Source organism: Motacilla alba, chromosome 14, assembly GCF_015832195.1.
Source record: "Motacilla alba alba isolate MOTALB_02 chromosome 14, Motacilla_alba_V1.0_pri, whole genome shotgun sequence".
NCBI classification, from domain to species: Eukaryota; Metazoa; Chordata; class Aves; order Passeriformes; family Motacillidae; genus Motacilla; species Motacilla alba.
Genome location: NC_052029.1, coordinates 6757320 through 6781091, shown reverse-complemented (window position 1 = coordinate 6781091; position 23772 = coordinate 6757320). Strand labels below are relative to the sequence as shown.

The 23772-nt window shown below is 40.3% G+C and overlaps 1 protein-coding gene, 1 long non-coding RNA gene and 1 other non-coding gene across 9 annotated transcripts in view; 2 read left to right on the top strand and 1 right to left on the bottom strand.

Moving 5' to 3' along the window:
• The window catches only part of MRTFB (myocardin related transcription factor B), a 67971-nt gene extending 53431 nt beyond the window's left edge, over window positions 1-14540 (top strand). For 5 of the 6 annotated variants that reach the window (XM_038151630.1, XM_038151631.1, XM_038151629.1 and 2 more), the window contains 6 exons: window positions 570-1592; window positions 2935-3090; window positions 5412-5570; window positions 5857-5994; window positions 7382-7442; window positions 9116-14540. In XM_038151630.1, the coding sequence (XP_038007558.1) occupies window positions 570-1592; window positions 2935-3090; window positions 5412-5570; window positions 5857-5994; window positions 7382-7442; window positions 9116-9654 (2076 nt within the window). In that variant the 3' untranslated portion in view covers window positions 9655-14540. The remainder of the gene's footprint in view (window positions 1-569; window positions 1593-2934; window positions 3091-5411; window positions 5571-5856; window positions 5995-7381; window positions 7443-9115) is intronic. The other variant, XM_038151634.1, reaches the window with a different exon arrangement.
• On the bottom strand, window positions 1600-19833 carry LOC119707103. 2 transcript variants are annotated; one of them, XR_005258690.1, is made up of 3 exons: window positions 18405-19833; window positions 16181-16278; window positions 1600-2013 (listed from the first exon to the last, which is right to left on the bottom strand). It is a non-coding gene; the product is annotated as an uncharacterized LOC119707103 (long non-coding RNA). The 2 variants fall into 2 exon arrangements; XR_005258689.1 differs by lacking the exon at window positions 1600-2013 and adding an exon at window positions 11452-16041.
• Window positions 18853-18924, top strand: TRNAT-CGU. The gene has a single exon. It is a non-coding gene; the product is annotated as a tRNA-Thr (tRNA).
• Window positions 19834-23772: the final 3939 nt, after the last annotated feature.

Here is a 23772-nt window from a genome sequence, read left to right as displayed (position 1 = left end):
AATGTTTTTCTGTCAGAAAGTAATTTTGATTGTTTTTGTAAAGGAAACACAGATGGCACATAGGGTGACTGGTTGCTAATTAGCAAGAGAGCCTTTTGTGTTCGATGGGTCTATTGAATCATCAGCTGACCTGATAAAGTTTCTCAGAAACAGATGTCTGTCCTGATGGTGCAACAATGGGGCTCAGCATGCTGCTGTTCACTGCTTTTATCTGCACTGCTGCCATTGTCTGCTGGTTTGTTTCAGAGGTTTTTAGCTCAGAACTGGAGCTGTAGGTGCATTTTTCCATGTTGAATATTTACAAAAAAATATCATCAGTTTGCTATTATTCACTGAACATTGAACATCATTATTATACATCAGAACATTGCCAAGATTTTGGCCACCTAAACACTGAAGTAGGAGGTCATGGAAATGTGTTCATAGATAATGCATGCTGTCAGAACCCAGAGGTGTAATAACTAGCAAATATGCTAATGAAAATAATTTTCATTATTAAGATGCATATCAGTAAGTTTTAGTATTTTCTTTTTTATTATAGTGTTTTATTTTATTTTATTTTATTTCAGGTAGCAGAGCTTAAAATGGAGTTGAAACTGAGGGGATTACCAGTGTCTGGAACAAAAACAGATCTTATTGAGCGTCTGAAAACCTATCAAGATCTTAACAACAATGGGGTTGCTACAAGTACCTCTGTGACAGTGACCACCTCTAGTGCGGCCACAGGTAACACTGGGGAAGTGACTGTGGCATTTCCTGTTGCAACAGTAAATAAACCAGTGGCTAATACGATATCCAGCTTCCCTCCAGAAAAAACATCTACTGGACCTGGCAGCAAAGCAGTAAATACTGAAAACATCAGCTCTCCCCTGCCTATATCTCCCTCTCCCTCTGAACAGTCCAGTCTAAGCACAGATGATACGAGTATGGCAGACACTTTCCCAGAAATGACCATGATGTCACCATCCCAGTTCCTAAGTACTTCACCACTGAGAGCAAGTACAAACGAGGATAATCACAATCGCAGCAGTGGAAGCATCTCAACCATGGAGTTTGATGTAGCAGAAAAGGACCGCAAGCTTCAAGAAAAAGAAAAACAAATTGAAGAGCTCAAAAGAAAACTGGAACAAGAGCAAAAACTTGTGGAAGTATTGAAAATGCAACTTGAGGTTGAAAAAAGGGGACAACAGCAACAGTCTCAGACTTTTGGTAACTCAACTGCTTTGGAACAGAAGCAGTTCAGTGCTGCTGTCAAAGATGAAACTGCTCCTGCTGACTGCTCAAGTACCAGTCAGTCTGTACCTGTAGCCAGCCATTCCTTAGGACAGTCAGTGTACACCGCTGGCCAGAATCCAGTTGCCAAAAAGGCAGTTGTTATCAAGCAAGAGATACCTGTGGCCAAAGCTGAACCTCAGAATGCCATTTCTCAGTTTTACGTTAGTCCACAGAGGCAGCCACAAACTGCAGTTGTTGCCCAGCCTCAAGCTTTATTAACTACCCAAGGAACTGCCCAGCTGCTCCTCCCACTGTCTATCCAGGGACCGAATGCTGCTACTGCAGTGCAGTTACCAGTTGGAAATATCAAGTTGCAGGTAAGGGTGTTTCTATTTTTTTATCATGTAACCTGCATGGCAGTATTTCATAACTTAGTGTAAACAGGTAAATGTACTGCTTGTAAGATTAACTTAAAAGTCAGGCTTAGCCTGTTTCTGCTTAAGGGAAACAGTAGAAAAGCTTGAGCCGATCTTGTAATACCTGCTTCTAATACTTGTTTCTTTGCAACTTGTGTACCTAGATAATCTTTCCTGAAAAGCAATTGCCTTACCATGTACTGCCTCCATGCACAATTTGATTAAAGTAGCATATACCATCATTTTGTTAACTGCAAATTGTAATAGAGAGGTACAGTCTCAGTATTTTGAGATAGCCCTGTTTGCAAAACATACAGGAACTACCTTGTGTGGGGGTGCTTCAATATATTAAAAAATGTGAATGCCAGGTTGTAGAACTCTCCTGTGGACATAAAAAAAGAAACCACGGTTATACAAATATTATTTCTAGGCTGATTACAGGTAGTGAATAAATACAGCATAAACCAAGACAGCCTATAAATACAGAGGTATAGGAGTAATCTGACCAAGCTGAATCAGTGTAACCTGTTGGTCTGAACAGAGAATGGTAGAATTAAGCAGTAATGCACTTCCCAGTGGCATTGTTGGAACATCCCCTGCCACTCTTCCAGCTGCACTGTGTCTCTGGCTGTTGTGCATGCTGTGGGCCTAGGCTTGCTGCAAGCCTGTGCAGCAGCACATCCAGCAACTTTTATGAGGGGTGGAAGATTCTGGTGAGGATGGGCCCCAGTCTGCAGTGCAAGAACTGTTCCTACAAGAGCTGTACACCCAAATCTCCACCTGAATTGTTCTAAAATCCTGCTGGAATTCTGAAACAACCTTAAGCAGCTTGTCCTGGTATTTTACTTCACCTATACTCTACATTTTCCACTATCACTTAAAATTGTTTTTAATGAGGTTGGACACACTTCTTGCCTTTCATTGGCCATTAAAAATTACCATGGTCTTAAAAGCAACCTTTTTCTTGCGTTATCAGTTTTGTCTTCCGATTACGCAAGCCAGTTCTTATAGTCCTTTCTTACTGATATCTGCTCTCTCTGTCCCCTGTTATTTTTAGCATTTCTCCTGGGCTCTCTCCAGTTTGTCTTTGTCTTAAACTCTGTTTGCAAAATAAACATCACCTTTTAGCTGGGAACTCCCCAGTACCAAACACAGTAACAGTTTGGTTTCCTGTACAGTTCCCACTCATCCCTCCCAGAATACATGTTACTGCTATTCTGCATAAGGTAGGCAATAGATTTTTTACAGGATGTAACTTACTGTGAGATACAAATAATTCAACTATTTTATCTTCATCCTTTAGGCTCAATCACAAGCTGGAATACAGACCCCATCACAAATACCTGCTCCTATTTCTTCCTCTGGCCTGGTGCAGACAGCCCCTCAGATGCATGCTCCACAATCAAAACAAAATACCATCACGCAGCACACACTTGGTCAGACCCAACAAATCAGAAAGGTTTGTGGATAGCAATAAACATTAAGATAAATAGTTGTATAATCTAGTTCTAGACAGTGCTTTTAGAATCTTTTATGTGTCATCTGTGTTATATACAAATGATCAAGTCACCTAACATCGGTACCATGTTTTTCTGTGTGATACAATGGGCTCGGAACTCCTTACTTTTCCAAAATTTTAGTGCAGGACTTTATTTTTCAGTTGCAGATAAATACATTGTCTAAAGACTTTTTATCTTAATGGTGCACTTAGGGTGTGACTCTTACTACATCCTTCCTCATGCTTGGCACAAGTGTTGTGTACCAGCTATATTCCAGTCTGATTTGCCACTGGCTCTAAATGGGAGATTCTCATAGACAGTTCATAAGAGAAAGCTTTTACTTATGACTTCAAAGATTTATTCTTTTATAGATGTTAATTCTGGTTTTCTGACTTTCCTTGTTGATTTCATCCCTCCTTATGAAGAAAGCTATGGACTCAGATCCTGAGGATAGTAATTCCAGTGAGTCAAAACCCTACCATACCTCTTCCTAAGGAACGCAGGGTATGATTCAGAGAGATCCTTTTCTTCCTCTCTACCAAAACCAATCAGCTCTGTAATGTCCCATTCCAACACATGTTCCTCAGCACTGGATGTACAGTTGTGACTGCCACTTCAGTCCTGTTCCAGTTCCTGGGAACTGATACCAACCCATCAGCACCAGTCATCACAAAGGAAAAGGTTTTCTCTCCCTCTGAGCCTCTTTTAGACTGACCTCTATTATTAGGAATGTGGAGATTAGTTTTGGGCCTTTATTGCATCCTTATCAGTGGACAGCAGGGTTTTTCAGCCTGCCCCTAGGGACAGGTAATTCAGAAACAACGCAAATTCCAAGATGAAGAGGGTCATTTTTTACAGTATGTTACGTAACTGTTATATCTCAGCCTTCAAAGTTCTTATTTCAGTTTACAAAAGTGCATCATGAACCCCATGTTCTGCTGAGATTTGGGGATTGTACCTGAGCAGTGTAACCTTATCTGCCTCTGCTTGGGCTCTTGTTGCAGATAAGAACTTACCTTAGAAGATGTATGATTGTGCTTTGCCATTCTCTAGAGAGCTGGGTAATAAAGGGGGTCACAGCTAAAGGAGCATCAATACTCTTCAGACTGCTTGTTCAATCTGTTTAATTTCATGGACATTGAGGTTATCCTCCAGAAGTCAAAACTGACATACATCCAAAAAGCAGATTTAATGCAGGTTCTCTGGGACTTGGTAAGGGGCTAATCTTACCTTGCTAATGCAATGGGTCCTATAGACAAATTTTCCAGTCATCCTGAGGCATGCAGTTGTACCAGAGACTGGCAGCTTGCTGCCATTGCTGCCTCCAAGTTCCTTGAAATGTCCGTAGGACATAACCAAGATCTGTACCCTCCCGTCCTCCCCTCTATTCAGATCAGTTGTCATGAAGACCCACAGTTCCCAGCAGAGTTTGCAGCTGCTATTGCACTGGTTTTTACATCAAGATGAAAATACTGATGTGATACACCAGATCAGGACACCCCTCATGCATTCAGCCTTAGATCTACCTCTATCCATCCATGACCTAAGATTTGTCACCTTTGTTATAAAGGAATTTGGGAGTGATACTGGATGTAAAACAGCCTTACATGCTGATGCATTCAGAGCTTCTCTTCATCTCCCTTTAACTCAAGGATGAGAAACAGGATACTGCTGGGAATCATTTGCAATGAGAATGTGGACTACCAGTTGAAGAAATAAGACGTTTCATGTACCAGTAACCAAACTTATAGTTAATGCCCATGTTCATCAGTTTTATCTTCTGCCTCTCCCTCAATCCTCACAGATACCTGTAGTTACTTTAAAAAAAAATTAGAATTATGTGGCACAGACAAACCATTCTGTCCTAAAACTGGCAGGAGAGGGCAAATGTGGATTTATGTAGAGTTTGCATCAGGTCAGAAATAAGCTCATGTTATTGACTGTTCACTAGATGGGGAAATCATGGATATGCTACTGAACTGTTCCATACACTTCCTCATGCTTCCTAGAAAATTGCAGGAAAATGTTTTTAGTAATGAGTGATGAATGAAAGTATGTCAGAACACAAAGTTTCTTTCAGAAACTGACTGTTCTGAATTTAGAAATTATTCCACTTAAAGGAAAAATCTGTATAAATAACATTCACTTAATAGGGAATTTAAGCAAGCAAGTATTTTAGGAAAAAAGGTCTTATATTTCATTACTGTAATATATCCAATGTTACCTTTTTTTAAAAAATAAAAAACCCACAATCTGAGACTGATCTGTTAATCCTTTTCAGGTTTTTCCACCTGCCACATCAAATGCAGTATTTTCCTATCAGACTGCACCCGTTTCAACACCTTCACAATCTTTTATTAATAAAACATCAAACTCTAACATTCACCCTGGTGGTAATCAGGTCCCTTCTGTGCAGAATGGACCTGCTGCTCCCAACAAGGTAAGGATATCCCAACAGTCTTCCATAAAGTTCAGGTTTATATTATTATTCTTATATAACATGTGACTCTTTACATATGGCAGTTCACTCAAGGAAGAATGTTTTGTACATTTTAATAATGCTGATATGTGCATATGTGTTAGAGAGGGAGAAAGAAACTTATTTTATCCTTCTGGTTACCCTAATACATGGATTGATGTGACAAAATAGAATAATCTGTAGAGCTTGATACATCCTGAATTCACTAAATCACATTATTTAGTCATTATTTTGTTACTTCACGCAGCCTGGGTCTCCATCTCAAGCCCAGCCTTACATTGTTCAGCAGCCCCTCTTCAACAACACAGTGTCCAAGACAAAAGATCCTCCTCGTTATGAAGAGGCCATAAAACAGACCCGCAGTATTCAGCCATCACACCGTGAGGTACTTGTTTTTTTCAGTCTGTTAAAAACAAAGCTTTTCTCTGCAATTACCAAAACCCTTGCTTTTAGGTTTTGAATTTTTTTATTTGGTGTCAAGATTTTGTAACATATCCTGTCACTAGTTTCATAACTGTGTTTAACTACCAGACTCCTGTTTCATTATTCTTTTATTAAAGCAGCATATATGTAAATAAGTCTTACAGTTCTTACAGTTGGTGATACATCTAATTGAGATAATGCTGCTGTTGCTACTAACAGTAACTAGCCTTCAGATGACTTGTTTTGAGAATGATACCCAAACCTCACACTTAAGAGAGGAAGTATGTTTGTATTTTCCAAAGTGAGTAAACTTGAGGAGAATGTGTGTGAATGTGTTTATACACACAGGAGCATGACAAACATGAGCAAAGGTTCTTTCTTGAAAAGAGTCTGTATTAAGTGATCTTGGTGAATAATCCTTTAATAATCCTTGGTGTAGTGCTTTGCCAGTATGAGTAATAACGAGTATTCTTAATTTCTTGCATTTCAGAACTATCCCAAAAGAGAAAACCTTGTAGCCCCTTGTGTTGGTTGGGTTTTTGTGGTGGCAGATCTCAGGCACAGCTCTGAGTGCCTAATGCCCTTTTCTGTGTCCTTGGCATGTGCGGGACATCCCCACAGGGAGGGCACACAGGTTGTCCTAGGTCACTCTGTCACTACCAGTCAGCCAGGGGCTCCCCACTAGATCTCCTGATGACAAATCTCTTCCCATCCCTGGAGTATAAGCAATGGTTTAAAACACTTCTTCAGACCTTCATGAAAGTCTCTACTTTTTCTAGGCTTTTTGAATGAGTAGGTTTGGGGGGGTTTTCTTACCTTTTGCTGAAGGTTCAGTGATTTAGGGGATGGCTGCTTAAAACAAAGATGAACAGTTCCAGAAAGCTTAGCCCTCCCCCCCCCCTTCCCCCCCACCCCTTTAAAAAATAAAAGAACATAAATCTACAAATTGGGAAAAAAAACCAAATAAAATGCATCTTACATGATGGACATTTACATGCTATCTTTGACAGTAGAGCAGGGTTTGCAACCAAAAAGTGCTGCAGTTATTACTATACTGGTACAAAATGGGGTTAGTAACTCTCCTGATCCCTAGCTTCCTGCACCTCTCTCCGAGGTTGCCTCCATGAAGTCGTTGTCATGCTTTTTGCCCGTTCCTTTGTACTGAAACCAACTGCAGAAATTGCAAATGTCTCTCCAGAGTATCTGTTTTCTAGATAAACAATTTCCCGTTAAGAACTGCAGTCGGTTTTATAGGTTAGTACTTACATACTGTTGATAGAAACTAGGAACAATGATCACAGAAAAGAATACCACATGAGAGAGAATAACCCTGTTCTCCTGCACTACAGATTTCCAGTGCACATAGTCAGCAGATGGATGATCTTTTTGATATTCTCATCAAGAGTGGAGGTAAGCTCATTGACAGCTGTGAGATGTAAAGATTTAAAACCTGGTAGTAAAAACTCGCTGCTATAATCAAATGAAAATTCTTTTAGGAACAAGAGTTAGAATCTTCCTAGCCTAAATAAAGCTGAATTTCTGGAAGTTTGCTTAGTTCCTTATTAAAGAAAACATTTACCAAAACACATTCAGTCAACCTGCTGTGGAACTTCATGCGTGCAAATTAGCTCAGGCAGACCTTCACATCATCTCTACAGCATTCAAATGATTAAAATAACACCTTAGGTTAGCACAGACATACTTTATCAAAATTGGAGGAGTTGAGCAAGTCCATAACATGTTTATTGAAATTACACAAAGAATAGAATAAGGTAAGAGTTAAAGCATGATGATAGTAAAATTTCATTCAATATAGCCATGTGTTATCAACTGTAAACATCAAAGATACATTACTGGGAAAAGTGTGCATGAACTACACGGAGACATTAATGAATAACAACTTTAGGTCAGTTAAAATAAGGGAGCTATCAGAAAGGCACTGATATAACTAAAGTAATAAGCAGAGTAGCTCAGCAATAAAAGAAGGCTTTCAGCCATAATTAGGCTTAGTAGCCTAAGAAGCCATTCCAGTAGGGGAAATGTTGTGGTGCCAAGCGATTCAATTAATGGAATGGTTTGTAAGTGCTGCCATATCAGGATCTTCACAGGAGTGAATGCCAGGGCAGGGGGACTGGTTCTAGGCTACTGGAAGACTTCAGCCATATTCTAAACATCGGAGTGTTTTTTTCTTTTTCAAAGAAAATTGCAAGGTCACTTGCAGAAAATGTGAGTAGACTGAGATAAGTAACTTGAGTACTCAACAACTCAAGCTAAATTAATGATCATCTTTATGAAAAAAAAACAAGAAAGTAAAGCATTCAGGGTTGTTGCACTTAAAGTAAGTAAGCTCTGCACTGAAAAATGTTTAGTTTACTAATGTACTTCAGGACAGTGAGAAGGATGTGGGTTTTTGCTTGGAAAACCAGCACAAAATATATTGTCAGGTATATTTTTTCTGCTGGGAACATCACTTGTGCTAGAGGATTTACTTGCATATTTGTCTGTCTTGTTTTTGGGCTTCATTCACGTCTAAGAATAAACTGGAACTTACGCTTTATTTCCCCTTATTGTTACTGCCACTGTCTTATATGGAACTTCTTGACAGAAGGGAAGTTTTAGATTCTAGAACTGGGAATAAATGCTTCTTAATCACATCATTTCATCTCATAGACTCTTAATTAACCAAAGTGGACAGTACTAAACAGGGATGAAACTGAAAATTTGTTTGGGTACTCTGCTCTATACAAGGAAATGTGTTGGTTCCGTAATTATTCCAGTTAATGAGAAGAAGTATAAACACGAAGGAGGTTAAGGTAACATCTAGAGATACGTTCCTTTTTTCATCAGTACTCATGCTAATTTGCTGAGCTCTCACTGAAAGCAGAACTCTGTGACTTGCATAAAATGCTCTACTGTTCATGGAGGCCATGCCAGAGTCTGATGCACATGAATAATAGTGGAGCACAGTGACTGTTACTGCACTTAATTCACTGTGGATGCATCCCAAAATGGGCTGGAATTTCTAAGTATGAGGATATTACATCATTATCTGCTTGAATTCAACAGTGTTTTTTTTATTACAGAGATTTCCCTTCCAATAAAAGAAGAACCCTCTCCCATATCTAAAATGAGACCAGTAACAGCCAACATCACTACGATGCCAGTGAACACAGTGATATCCCGTCCACCTCCGCAGATCCAAATGGCCCCTCCTCCTGTCTCCTTAGAACCAACAACCAGCTTGTCCATAAGTTTGGAAAACCAACTTGAAGCCCTCTTGGATGGAACTTTACCATCAGGTAATGAAATTCCTCAACTGGCAAGCAGTAATGAGGACAGAGAGTCATTTTCTTTAATTGAAGACCTCCAGAATGATCTGCTTAATCACACCAGCATTTTAGATCACTCTCATTCACCCATGGAAACATCTGACCCACAGTTTACTGCTAATAATTCTTGTCTGTCTCTTGACCTTCCCGATACAAATTTGGACAATATGGAATGGCTGGACATTACAATGCCCAGCTCCTCATCTGGACTCACCCCTCTCAGTTCTGCTGCCCCGAGCGTGTTTTCAACTGACTTTCTAGATCCACAAGATCTACAGTTGCACTGGGATTAAGCTATAGCCAATGAGAACATGACCTGCAAGTCTCTTTACAGCAGAGGTCCACTATTATACCATTCTGGGTGCAGTTAACATAAACTAAGACAGTAATGTTTGGAAGAACAAATGCTTAAAGCTAATTCCTTATTGATTTTCAAGTTTACAACAGTGAATCACTTTATGCACCTATCAGTAATGCAGATCAGGGCCCTCTGAAAGCTGTATTTCACAAGTCAAGAAAGGATGATTGTACTTTGTGATTAAAAGTACCCCAAGGTAAATGTATGACAAATATTTAAGAAAGAAGTTACATCTCTGGCTTTGTAATGCTTAAATGAGCAACACAACATGACTAAACTTGGAGTGAGATGTCAGTTCTCTGTATTGACCCGGTGAGCAAATGTCTGGGGGAGGGGAGGTATCACTGCACTTCATTGTTCCTGTGGAAAGCCTGAGCCAGATTCAGAACTAATTGTGAGGGCAAAGGCAAATAGAAGCACTGGCTGGTTCAGTGAAATTTCATATATCTAGTCTCTTAATTTGTTCAATTTGTTTTTATATTTTGCTTTTGTGGATTTTAAAACACTTCCCCCATTCTTTAATCATGAGGGAGGAATTTAACTGCATCCAAAGGGATATTATGTGTAACTGCAAGAAATCCACTGTAGCGAATGCCAGGTAATATTGAGAACACTGAATTTTCTATAGCAATGCTCTGGATTTAATAGCTAGGTTTTAATGTGTATATCAGACAGTTATTTGTATACTCTTTTAACTTTATATAGCTTATTTTTGTGAACAGAGGGGAACACAGTGGTCTTCAAACAAGAGATTATTATAATGGAAGTAAATATCCTATTTTGCTTTGTGTTTGAGGATATTTGTTAGATCATTCAATCCAGTATCTCAGCATACTAAAAAAGTTGGAGAAAGTAGAAAAGTTTAATTGTGTTGTATACTACAATCCTGCAAGCATCTATGCAAGAATAGTCCCAATGCCCTCAATAAAAGATGTTTGTGGGATGAGATCAAGTTGCAGGGGACAGTGCTGACAGGACAACCATAATTTCTTAATGAACACTTTGTCTGTTGAACAGCTTTGTCTGCCACTACATAACATCAGGGAAACCAACAGAGAAGCTGCTCAGTGCAAATCCTAAACACCAGGATCAGAATGTACTGTTTGTGATAAGAAGGCATATTGCATATCTGAAACAGAGAATAGCAAAAATTAAGCTCTTACCTCACAGCACAGCACATGAATTTTTTTTGGTTTTTTTTAAAGCCCTTAGTTGTTGTTTTTAGAGTCTATTTTGAAAACAGAAAAACAAAAAATTCAAGTAGAACTAACATACTTTGACATTTTATGGTTGTCTCTCAGGTAATAGCTGTTAAAAGTTGCCATAGATGATGGCATAGATGATGGAGGCTAATAATCAAACACAAAATTGGAATTTCCTATTAGGGAATTCCTCAATTAAGATAAAAGGAAACACATCCCGTTTCCTGAAATGGGGAAATACTGTATGTTTTCTAGTTTGAAAATTGATCTCATTGCATGGTTCTTTCCTCACCAACAAGTTTCAAAACTAAAGTTTTGGGATTGAATGAAAAAATGCCCCGAAGCTTTTGCCCACTTCTTAGAATAATGATACGTATCAAAGAATACTGAAAACAGTAAGTAGCTGTTATCCACTTGGCAACTTTGACCACATTTTTCAAAAAGAAAAACACAACACAATCATGTTAACATCAAACAAATACTTTTGTCAGAAAATGTTATGGAATGAACTGAAAATTTGCATCTTCAGATATAATGCAGTCTGGTTTACTGATACGACAGAATTCCATTGGCTTCAGATAAAATAATGGATTACATCATTGATTCAGGGTGTGAACTGATACCATATGTTTGCATCATATCAATTACAGCACTTTAAATCATTGTATATCTTCACTGGTTTTACTGGCCAAGAATTACTGTAATATGAAACTAAGTAGAAGAAAACAATCTTTGGAGATTTTTCACTACACACAGTTGAAAGACATAATTCCTTATTCCTTCTTGCTGTGCCTACAGTACTTGAGTACAATATTACACGTGGACTGTCTGCCTTAAGCTTTGATGGTATAGGACTTTTCAGTAACAGTGAACACTTAACATTCAACTTTTTGCATTCCTGTTCATCATCCTCTCTTGGGAGCTGATACTCTGAGATACAAAGTGCCCTCGGCTGTTACGAGAATAAGAATTAAGGATTCTTGGTCTGATAGGAACAACTCTGAATGAAATCTAGTGTTCTGCAGTACTGTCAGTTTATTTTGTGTGATACACCAGACATCATACAATATATGTGTGGTTAGAGTTATCCCTTTTTGACCCTGCCTCCTGCTTAAATGAGAGGCAAGTAAATTAATTTTTAGAGGACAAATTAACTTAGAGCAACTGTACTGTCATTTTTGATGTGCATGTAAATACAGCTTGAAACTGGCAAAGTCATCCTGCTACAAAGTTACCCTTGTTGGCAGTGTAGAATGTTAATTAATCCATAGGAATCTTTGTGCAGAAATAAACCCAAACAGTTGAGATGTCTTGTTATCAGTACGGTATAGCTTTCTGCTCTGAACGTCTATTTGAAAAAAAATTAAAATTAAGGGATCATTTTAGTTTCTGAAGTACAAATATTCTAGTGTAGGGAATGTGTGATTACTTTTCTGTACATTTCAGAATTGTGTATTAAACCTTATATAAAATGGTTTGCTTTAGACTTTGTTCTGAAATGTGATCTGTTTGCCATAGCTGTATATGCCTGTTTATGGCAGAAATAGGTTTTGCTTAGACTTTTGTGTGTGCATGTTTTACATTAAAGTTTTTGTAGCACAAATACATCTTAGAAATTTAATCATGACTGTGCAGTTTGACTGCACAGAACTGAATCTTTCTCATTAAGAGAACAGTTGCAAAGGAATGCACTGGCACTAAATTTGCCATTTAATGGCTGCAGTATACTAACAGAATGCATCCTATCAAATGTGGTGTTAGTGGGTCCTTCAAAGTAATTAAGAATACCTTTTAATCAGTATAAAAATCCAAAGTTGCTTGTTTACACATCTAGGCAGAGAGAGCTCAGACAATGTTTTACTAGGGTCGTGTTACTCAAGAGGAGTCACATCCTGCGTTCAGTAGAGAAATGGAATTTGCTGCGCACTTTCAGTGCCCTTCAGCATCGGTTACAGCAAGGAAGTTTACAGGCAAGATTTTGTTTAACATTAGAAATAGATTAAAAAGCATTGTCGTACTTTTTCTGACAATAAAATTAATATATGGCAGTTGTTCTCTAAAGAAATTGAAAGTGTAATCCAGCAATGTGGGCTTGCAGACCTGCAGAATCAGAACTTTAAAAAGCTGAGGCCACAGCTTTTAAAAATGATCACTACTTAATACTGACATTTATTTCCCAGGTATTTCTAAATTCACTAACAAGAGTCATGTTCAGAGAAGATGGTGATCCAAACAGAAGTGTCAATATTAAACTTTTCTGTTACATAATCTCAGACATTCAGGTGCCTCAAAAGTGTAGGCCCTGTAATCAGAACATGAGCACAAGCTGCTGAACTATTTTCAAGGCAGAGAAACTGCAATTACAGAATACATTGAACTGGAAGGGCATTATGTTATCAAAACACAGGAAAGTTCACCGATGTAAACAATTTTTACTTGGCTGGCATCTTAAGTGTATTATAAACTTAAAGCAAACTCTATTAAAACTGGAAAAAAATCTTCCACTTATCTCTAGTAAATGTTCTGTTGAAACTCTTCATACTGTGGTCTGTGAAATCACCTTTCAGTGAATTCTAGACCATACCCCAGAAGGTATTTCATGTGAGATCCGTGGAATTGAGTTACATATAGTATATACTTGGCCAATAAAGAGCATCCATTAAAACCTGAAATAATCTCAAATATTCCTTTTGTACCAGTTTGCTAGGAATAAAGTGCAAAAAAGAGACACCTACATCATTCTGTAGTGTCCAATACTGAACAGAAAGTGTTTTTAAGTTAAAAGTGCATAAATGTATTTGTAGAAATCTAGCCAAAAAAGCCATTCTAGCTATGAGAGCAGATTCTCAAAAAAAAGCAGGGAATGGTTAATAACTATATAATCACACTATTTTTATAAAATTATACAGCTCAGATATTCAAAAGACAGCCTAAAATAAATTATAATAATATAAAAATTTAAATAGGAACCAAAGCGTTGCCATTTATATTGCCAAAGGAGGCACTTTGTATTTTAAAACATAGGAAATTAAGTCCCCAAAAGCGTTATCCGTACTTTTTTAAAATTAAGGATGTAGATATTTTCAAAGCTGTTTTTGATGTTTAACAGTACAGATTTGTTTTTGTTGTTTGAGAAATTTGTAGTAACTAATAGCACAGGCTTTTTTTCCAGATAGGATTTTCTTCACAGTACTGCTTGCAGTAGGAATAACGCTAACCCAAGTAGGTGTTTCTCTTCTTATTTTCATAGTCGTAATTATGTCTTAGCATCTCATTTTGTGAAAAGAAGAAGATAAACACCTGTCTCTGGGGCCCTCTTCATTTAAGCACTACTTTACTAAATGCAAATTATGGCAATCAGGGCGTCAGTTTATGTATTGCCTTTCTAGAACCATGATGCCTTTGTATTTGCTGTTTGCACCCCTAAAATCAATTCCATATGTTTGAATGCCATATGTTTTGCACATTGTACTGTATATATGTAATGCATACTGTATTTTTATATGTGTACTACATTTATCAAATATTTTGTACATAGTGGCAATATTGTAGCTACTGAGGAAATGTTTGATATTTCAGCATTTTTGCTAAGTGTCTCAAATAAAAAAGGAAAACTGTGTTCATTTGTCCATGGTTACTACTTAAAATGAAAACATCATTCTGACTTTTATGAATCTGATACATTGGGCTTACGTTCTGAGTACCTTTCTCACAAAAAGGAGTAAGAATGAATCTGCACTTAGACAAACCCCAGAAGAATCATGGTTTGTCTTTAAAATCAGAGCCAAAATCTGTAAGAACAGAGTGTTCCTGAACCCTTGAAGTTTAGGTTTGGATTTCCATTTTTTTTAGCAATTTTTAATATAGCATCATTTACTCATAGAATGGCCTGGGTTGCAGTGGACCTTAAAGTTCATCTTGTTCCCTGCCCTGGGCTGGGACACCTTCTGCTATCCCAGGTTGCTCCAAGCCCCGCTGGATCTGGCCTTGGACACTGCCAGGGATGGGGCAGCCACAGCTTCTCTGGGTGACCCACTCCAGCATCTCAGCACCCTCACAGTAAGAACTTCCTCCTAATACCCAATCCAAACCTACTCTCTCTCAGTTTGAATGGTTCCCCTTTGTCCTCTCACTACAGACCTCTTGTAATGCACTTTAATACATGACTTTCCCAAATTCTTCCAAGGTTTTCAAGATGTATTGGGTTGTGAGATTTTGTATTTTTGATTTGCATTCTGCTCAGCTTCTGGAACACGCATTTTTTCAGGAGAATGAGCTATTTGCACAAGCTTCTTTTAAAGATGAAGCTGTTTCATTTAAATATTTAGTGCTACACTTCCCCTTGTGAAGGCAGTCCTGTAATAAACCACCCACCCTCTGCTCATTAAAGTCTGTTCTACACTGATGACATCAGAAATTGTTATATTTGGCCAAATACTAAAAACTCCATAAAGTAGTAAGTAGTAATTGAGTAAAACTGAAAAAAATTAAAATTACTAATAAACGCTGTAAATTTCATAAAATACCCTTTCTCTGTGAACTTTAACCATTGTAAACGTTTGTAGGCTGTATGGGCCACAAACTTACCTTTGATATCACACACCAGACACAGATACTGCAAAACAAGTGCAGCACTTTTTGACCATGTATTGTGCATTGAAGAAATTACAGCTGGAGTATAACAGAGATAAAGCATTTGTTTTGCTGCTAGCTGACAGTCTGGGGGCTTGATTGTTTTACAGTGACAAAATAGAAACACATAACCTTTCACAAGCTGTGTTCATATTGCTATTTGATGTAAACACAAAACAAGGCTTGATAAAAATTGAGATTATGCTGAGTGAACTTCTTCCACAGGCTAAACCTTGATTTTCAATAAAAACTCAGTTAATTCAAACATGCTCTGCAGATGGCCATCAGCCATTTGTCTTTACTCTGTACCACATTCAATGCCATTTGCTCCTGCCCATGGGCTTGTTGGTTATTGTACACATGTTGCTACAGGGACATATTTCTTAGGGTATTTGTAGTGTCTCAAGTAGATGTTTCTTTGATGGCAAAGAAGTCACATGGATTTCCCCACACCTCAAAGGATAGTCTGCAACTTTACCAAGATATTCCTAACACAAAATCAAAGTAACAAATTAGAGCTTCTGAGAGCCAACAGCCAGGGCTTAGGGGTTTTTTTCTTCAAGTGTTTATCCATAAATGAAATGAGAAACTCTAAGATAAATACTTCCCTTCATGTAAAAAAATTACCTGTGAGTCTCCAGTCTTCTGTGCAGAAAAAGGACTGCAGGGCCATTCTGCCCTCTACTGCATCATTCTTGAACCCCTTCCAAGACAAGTGCTGTGGACTAGAAACTAAAATAGTCAACAGAAGCATCTTTCATACAGCTAAGACAAAGTCAAAGCTCAAGTACCTGCAACTGAGGAGCATTCCAGCTCCTCAGCATCCCACAGCAAGTCTTTATAAAACTCAGCATCCCATAGGAAGTCTTTATAAAACTCAATTGCATCAAATCTACATAAATATGATGGTTCCCCTGTATGTATCTCAGTCAGGAATGTGTTGAAAGGCCTTGTTTTGCACATGCAAACAGAAACCAAAGCCTCTCCTAAAGCAACACCTCCATCTCATATGTGTGAGGCAAAGGAAAAAAAAAAGAAAAAAAAACAACTGGTGATTATTTCTCCATCCAACAAAACTGCAGTCAGTATCTTTTCAGCAACTGTCAGAGTCCTCTAAGACTTCCCTTTTGAAAAGCCACGCTGTGTTTAAAAGTAGCTTGTGTCATAAGAGAACAGCCCATAATGCACAAGGAAGATTCAGCATGGAAGAAGGGCTTTAACACCCAGCTCAAACAAGGGCAAGGGCCAGCATAAAAGACACTTCCAAACAAAAGTATCCAGACACCGAAAGGGCAATTAAAAAATCAAGTTAACTTTTTAAATTATTAAACCTATTGCGATAAATCAGCTCACCATTAAACAGCACTTTGTTTAGATAGGAACAGTTTCTCCAGGCACACTAAGGAAGTTAGAGTAGACAAATTTTTTAAGCCTTGTCAAGCATTTTCTCTTAATCTAGTTAGAAGATCTTTATGAATTCAAATTGAAGTTTCCATCTCCCCATACAGTTAAGGAAGAACTTGATCAATAGAAGTTGATTTACCATTAAAATACTATTCTGGAATGCCAAGCGAATACATTTATTACAACGTAGTGCATTTGAAGACATAAAACCCACATGAATTCCACCAACAATCCAAACAGCCCTTGCACTCACCACTAAATTACCTCTCAGCTCATAAGGATGCAAAACCATTAATAAACACAGATGTGAGCTGCACAGGAACTGTGATGACAAGTTACAACTGGCACGTGTGGCATATAAAAGTGCCTAATTTGTAATAAGCAAGTAGGCCAGAAATGGCATTTCATCAGTCATGAATGGTTAAAACTGAACTCCCTTCTGCTGCCAGCTTGGTAATACTAAGAGTAATTCCTTCAGCCAGGGGAGGTAAGTGGCTCTCTGAGGTCAGCCCGTTCATAAACATTACAGGTGTGAGAGTTGAGGGAGGCAGCTTCCACTCCTACACACCATCACCCTTTGAAATGCTGCAGTGATTACACTGACAAGACAAAAGCCAAATAAACAGTGCCATTCTCATTTCCCAGCTTCCTATAATCCAGATGAGGGCATGTGATGAACAAGACTAGCAGATAAATTCCAGCAAGCATTCAGATTGCCAGGCCATCAGTTATGCCCATAGGGACTGGAAAACCAGGTCACTTTCAGGGCAGTTTATCCAAGGCAGCAGTAGACACACTTAACAAGGGCTGACTATCGAGTAAGGTAATTTAAATCAAACACTTTTCACTGCAGGGCAAGCTAATTCAAATCACTCTGTTTAAATACAGGCAGGCATAGAGTAATCACAGACAAACTAACAAATTATAAGTTTTAAAGAACTAAAATATTTTCATACATTCAAGGCATCAAGCATGACTTTCCATGATGACAGTTCAAAGAACATCCCAAAAGGACACATAAGTATTTCCCTCCTCACTGCAGGGTGGTTCAACTAGAGGACTTTGAAGGTCTCTTCCAAGCCAAGTTATTTTGGTTCTTTATCAACCTTGCAACTCACCTGCATTACAGCACTACCGAATCAATACTGTGATCTAAACCTTTACAATGACACCTCTGCAATATGTTCACATGCTTTTTCCACAGAGAAACCAAAACCACACCAAAAGGAATATGAAACTTGGATATCAAGCCACAGTTTCATGGAGAATTTAAACAGACCTCCACAATGCATTACGTGAAAACCAAAACCTTTCTTTTCATGTCACACTTGTAAAAATCTAGGAGATCCCGTCTAGAAAATATCTAGTATCTTTTCTGCAATTCACAACACAGAGTTTTTTGAGGGAACAGCTACCAGGCAGCAAGTGTGTTTAATTTAGTATTTACCATTTAGTTATCCCAACGTTTTGGATTCCTGCTTCTCTTCTTGGAGGAGGAAAAATTTAATGCCGCTTTTTTCTCCCTCTCTAAGCCGTGCTGGCCGGTGCGAAGCAGCCCCTCGAGTGCCGTCTCCGGGAACCGCACCCTCACAGCCCCGGGGCGGGCGCTGCAGAGGGCGCTGCCTCCGCAGCCGGAGGGGAGGCTCCTGGCAGCAAAAAGAGCGAGAGACAAAGGGAGACGGAGGGAGACGGAGGGAGAGCAAGAGCCAGAACGAGCGGCGGTCCCGGTCCGTCCCTCCCTCCCGTTCCGCCCCCTCAGCCGCCGCCGCGCCCTCAGCGCCTCAGGGCCGCGCGCCCCCAGCAGGTGGCAGCCCAGGCGCGCGAGGGCGGGCCGTGGGCGGGCGTGCGGGAGTGGCGCCAGCGATAGAAAGGCGTCAGCAGGGCTCCTCAACGCAGGCGCGGTGGCCAAGTGGTAAGGCGTCGGTCTCGTAAACCGAAGATCACGGGTTCGAACCCCGTCCGTGCCTTGGCGGGTCCGCGCCGGCGGGAGCTCTCCCCCTCCTTTTTAGGGGAGGGCGGAGCCCCGGCCCGGCGGCCGCGGCCGAGACCCTCCCGGGAGCGTCCGACCCGCCCGGCTCCGGGCGTGGCGGCTCCGCAGAGCTCCGGCCGCCGGAGCGCAGCCGGCAGCAGTAGAGCCACGGCCCCCGGCGGGTGCCCTGCTCACCCCGAGCGCAGGTACCCAGCCGCGGGGCTCGCAGCGGCCCCAGCAAAGGCTTCTGGTGAATGTCGTGCCGGCCCTGCCCGTGCCTCAGCGGCTGCACGCCCGCCCTTCTCACATCTGCAGCAACAGAACAGTTTTTCCTCGTTTTTCTTGGAGCCTAATCCTGCTTTCAAGAGACCCTCAGCTCAGCCTGAAGAAACAAAAAATAGTTTGAAATGTGAAAGGCCAAGGTGACTGCTGAGGCCTAATGGAAGTCATGTCAAACGCCTTTTCTACACAGCACTACTGATGCGCGTGCTGGTGCCTACCTTACCATGCAGTTCCTGGGAGGAACAAGTGGAGCCTCTGCAGGGTCTTGTTTGAAGAGATCCTCCAGCTCCTTTGAACTCTTGTTTGAAGAGAGCCTTCTCCAGAGGCTGCAGCTATCAAGATCATCCTGTAATCCTCCAGGTCCTTTTCATTGGTTCACCTCCACCCTGCCACTATGTAATTAAGTATTTATTAATTTGGTTCTTTCTTCTGATTAGTAAACCATGAGGTTTCTTCATCTGTATCAGTAACCACTTAGAAGGATTATTTGCAATCTGATTAATGTGTACTTTACATTTTCTGTTTTCTAATAGAAAAAACTCCCTGTGACACTGAAAATGGGTAAGGAAAGGGTGTGGTGGTTATGCTCACAGGAGCCCAGCAGTGCTCCCCTTCTCCAGATGAAACAAACTATTGATGAAACTGGGTGCTTTGGACACAGCTGATCCAGCTGCAGCACAGGTGGCCAGGAGGTCCAACTCAGTGACACTGACGGGACCAGGCACCAAACCCGCCCACACAGTTAAGGGTTGACAGCACTTAAACGCATCCTAATGGTGTAAATAGGAAAAGAATTACTAATTGAAGGAAATCTTTATTGATTCATGTTTGATATTTACTTACCATTTGAAATTTTACTGACCACTGTAAACACAATCAATTTTGTTCTCTGCCTGACAAATCTTCCTATCATGTTCTGCACCACTGTTGGAATATAAACTGTATATTTGTTGTATGAACAGAAATAAATGTCCTTAACTATTTACACTGGATTTTGTAAATATTCTTAGATATTTTTACTTAGGGATACAAAGGACAGTGAAGTACATCCATGTCCCTGAAACTACTTTCATAGGAGGGTTGTAAAAACTAAATGCAAAAATCAAACTCAAGGACAAAACACAATCTGATAAAAACTGCTTTCTGTTTACTACAGTCTCAAGGATACGCCTCTTAGGGAGGGTGGAGATGAGCCGCCTTGCCACTGATGAGTAAAGCTTTCATAAATTTGTGCTTGTTTTTTGAAAATAATATATTTCTAGGACAAAGCCAGGTGTGCATAACAGCTGTGGCTGCGTCTGACCCTCTTAACGATGGTTTGAGGCCTGTGAGGCTGTGTTAGATGACACAGAAACCAGATAACACAGAGCCTGTTTTTCCACAGTTTGCAGACAGAACTTACATTTTGTTGAGTAACATTGCTGAACTATTAGCATGACAACAATGTTGCTGAGTAACATTTTAAGACGTCTTGTGGTTATCTACTTGAAATTAATTTTGTAATTAGAAAACTATCTGTATACTCAAAGCCTAAGAGAAACTTGTGCAGCCCAGAAATAGTAACTCCAGCAGCAGTTAAAAGGTAGAAATAATTAACATATCACACAAGTCCATGCCACAATGGATTCATTCACTTGATGTTAAACCTTTTTTCAGTGTTGCTCTCTTTGCCTTCAACTTTCTTCTTTTTAGACAACACAATGCCCAAATAGCCTCTCCTTTTAGGCCAGGTTTTCTTACACCTCTAATCATCCTTGGCACAATCCCCCCAGTCCTCTCCGGATGCTCCATGTTACTGTTGAATTGAGCAGCCAGCGAGGCTTAGCAGCGGCGCTCAGAGAGGGCATTTCCGCGCAGCAGGGCTCCCAGGGCAGAGGCCGAGCGGCAATGTGCATCGCACGCCCCGGCCGAGGCCGGGCTGCCAGCGCCACCGTGCCCCGACAGGTTGCCCGGCTGCCAGGCACCACAGCACACGGGTCACCACACTGAGCACCGACCGGCACACACGGCCCTGTCCCCGGGACAGACCGGAGGATGTGAAATTTAAACCCCAGACTTCCTCTGTGGCCACGCACTTGCCAGCACTGCGGCCCTGGCTCCCAAGGGCGCCTGCAGCTCACTGTGGCACCCACACGCCAGGCACAGAGGGTGAAGCAACAGCCGGGGACCGGGGAATGCCAGGGCAGAATTTGTACTACAGTCATGGGAAATGAGTCCTTTCCATAATCCAGTTTCTATCACTGCATAATTTAAAAAAAAAAAATCCTTTACACTATGCAGTGTTATTGGTGAATGCAGAAGGTGAAGCAAATTTAATTTAGTTTCATATTCTTTTTTTTTGTTGTTGTTGTTGCTATAACAGCCTCTTGCTGCCTTTTAAATTCAATTTTACTTGTGACAACCAGTATGACCAACAGAGGACAGCACATCCATTTCTTTTAATGATTAAAAGATCCTGAGCTTGAAACTGCCATTCACTTTTTCACTCAGGAAATGAGAGTGACAGGCAGAGTGGAGCAGTGTGCCGTAAGTAAGCCAGCCAGATTAAAAAGGCCTTTTTGCAATTAACTAGAGCTGTTTTGAATTCCAGGAGATTACTTAAAGTAAATCTACTTCTAACCAGGCATTATTGCTAACGAAACACTGTGGGTGCATGTTGGTGAAAGCTGGGTCTGTATCTTGATGCAATTATTTACTGAGCACTGCAATAACAGTTAAAACACATTTAGGAGCAAAAGCACACTCAGGAGTGTCAGGTAAACTCAGCTAATTCCCCTTCAAAGCTGCAGAAAGACAAGGTGTCTGTAACCAAGTTTTGATTAAATGTGAGTGTTCATAAAACACTGAAGTGAAGCCAACTCTAGTGTTTTTATTGCATTTGATTTGGGGGCAGAGAAGACTCTGCAAGTCATAATGAAATTCAAAGAACAAACTCAAGGATTTCATGTGGCTGAGGGGAATTTCATTAAGGAAATCCAATTAACCTGCAAGAGTTGCACACATTGAAATCTATTATCTTCCCCCAAAAGCTGGCTTTGTGGTTTTTACAGCAACCTTTGCTATTCCTGGATAAATAATGCTTTATTACAAATGCACTGACATCTTTATATAATTAAGATTATAATAACATCTTCATTTGTCTCTGCTTTCCAAACATTCAATTCTTCCTATGAAACATATCAAAGAGTGTTTTTAGAGAAGATATGAGTCAGGATGGATTGGGTGTTAGACACTAGCACAAAGAAAACAGAGATTTAGGAGACACACGAGGAATAATGTGGCTCCTGACAGCGTGCAGGTCTGCATTTGTCGGTCAGAGCCTGATCCTGTGAATTGCTGAACTGAATTAATTAAGAGCCTAAGATACCATTGGGCCCATGGGGACTGGCAATGCTCAGCAGTACTCGGTGTTAAAGCCCTTAAATAAAAGCCAACCTACAGATTCCGATTCACGCGAGTAACAGTATTGCACACATCTACAGCGGGGACATGAATTATTCACATCAGTGTAGCATGAAAGATGCAAACGGCAAAGCCTGTTTAAAATAACACACAAACACTCAGTGTTTCTGTGATGTGTGGGAGGGTTATCATTTGGCCCATTTTTCACTCATATGCATATTCCTTTTATTTGCTGCGTGCATAGGTCTGATATGTGGATGTGGAGAAAATAAATACAGGAGATAGACATCTAATAAACATTATTAGAAAATGAGGAAAGGAGGTTACTGATTAGCATTCTTCCCATATAAAACTATTAGATTGTATCAGAGAAATGTGAGTTAAGTGTTTTACCGTTCTTTTTTTTAACCATTATCTGATCAGAGAAGCATGAAAAGCACTTTATTGCCTTTTTTTTCATCCTTGTGCTAGGAGCCCTCTGCAGGAAGTGAAGCTGAATTTCACAAATCTTCCCTTTCTGACGTCTCCCGAATTTCTAGGAATACCCCTTCCCTGTTACTATATTTGGTGGTAGTTTCTAGGAAAAAAAATAATTTTCGGACGGTCTTGGACTCACCACACCTCCTCGCAGAGGACTGTGCGCCCCGGGTCTCCTGGCACGGCCCCCGCGGAGTTGAGGAGCTCACGGCTCGGGCTCACAACTCCCGGCGCAGACTGCACGTCTTTGTAGCACTGTTGGAGGAATGAGCATGGAAGAAGGAGTGGGAAGGGGAGAGGTGTCTTTGTGGCAACAATGAGTGAATCTTCTCTAGTTTTTTTTTTTTTTCCTGGCTGCTGCTCTTTGGGGTTTTTTTTTTGGTTTTTTTTTTTTTTTCCTTGCACTTTTTTTTTCTTCCTTTTTTTTTTTCAAAGAAGAAGGATCTTAATGAAAGAAAAAAAAAAACCTCTGGATTTTTTTTTTTCCTCTCCGCTCCCCCCTCTCCCCCTCCCCTTGATGTGGCCTCTTGTTTAGCTTGTGGCGTGACCGTGATGAAGAAATGTTTCAGGGCGCCTGGCAGGGTGATCTTTTTATGTAATGAGTCAGGATTTTGCCAACGGAAGGAGCCGGCTCGGAGCGAGCACCGGAGGGCTGTCTCCTTTCAAGAACGGGGACCTGCCCGGC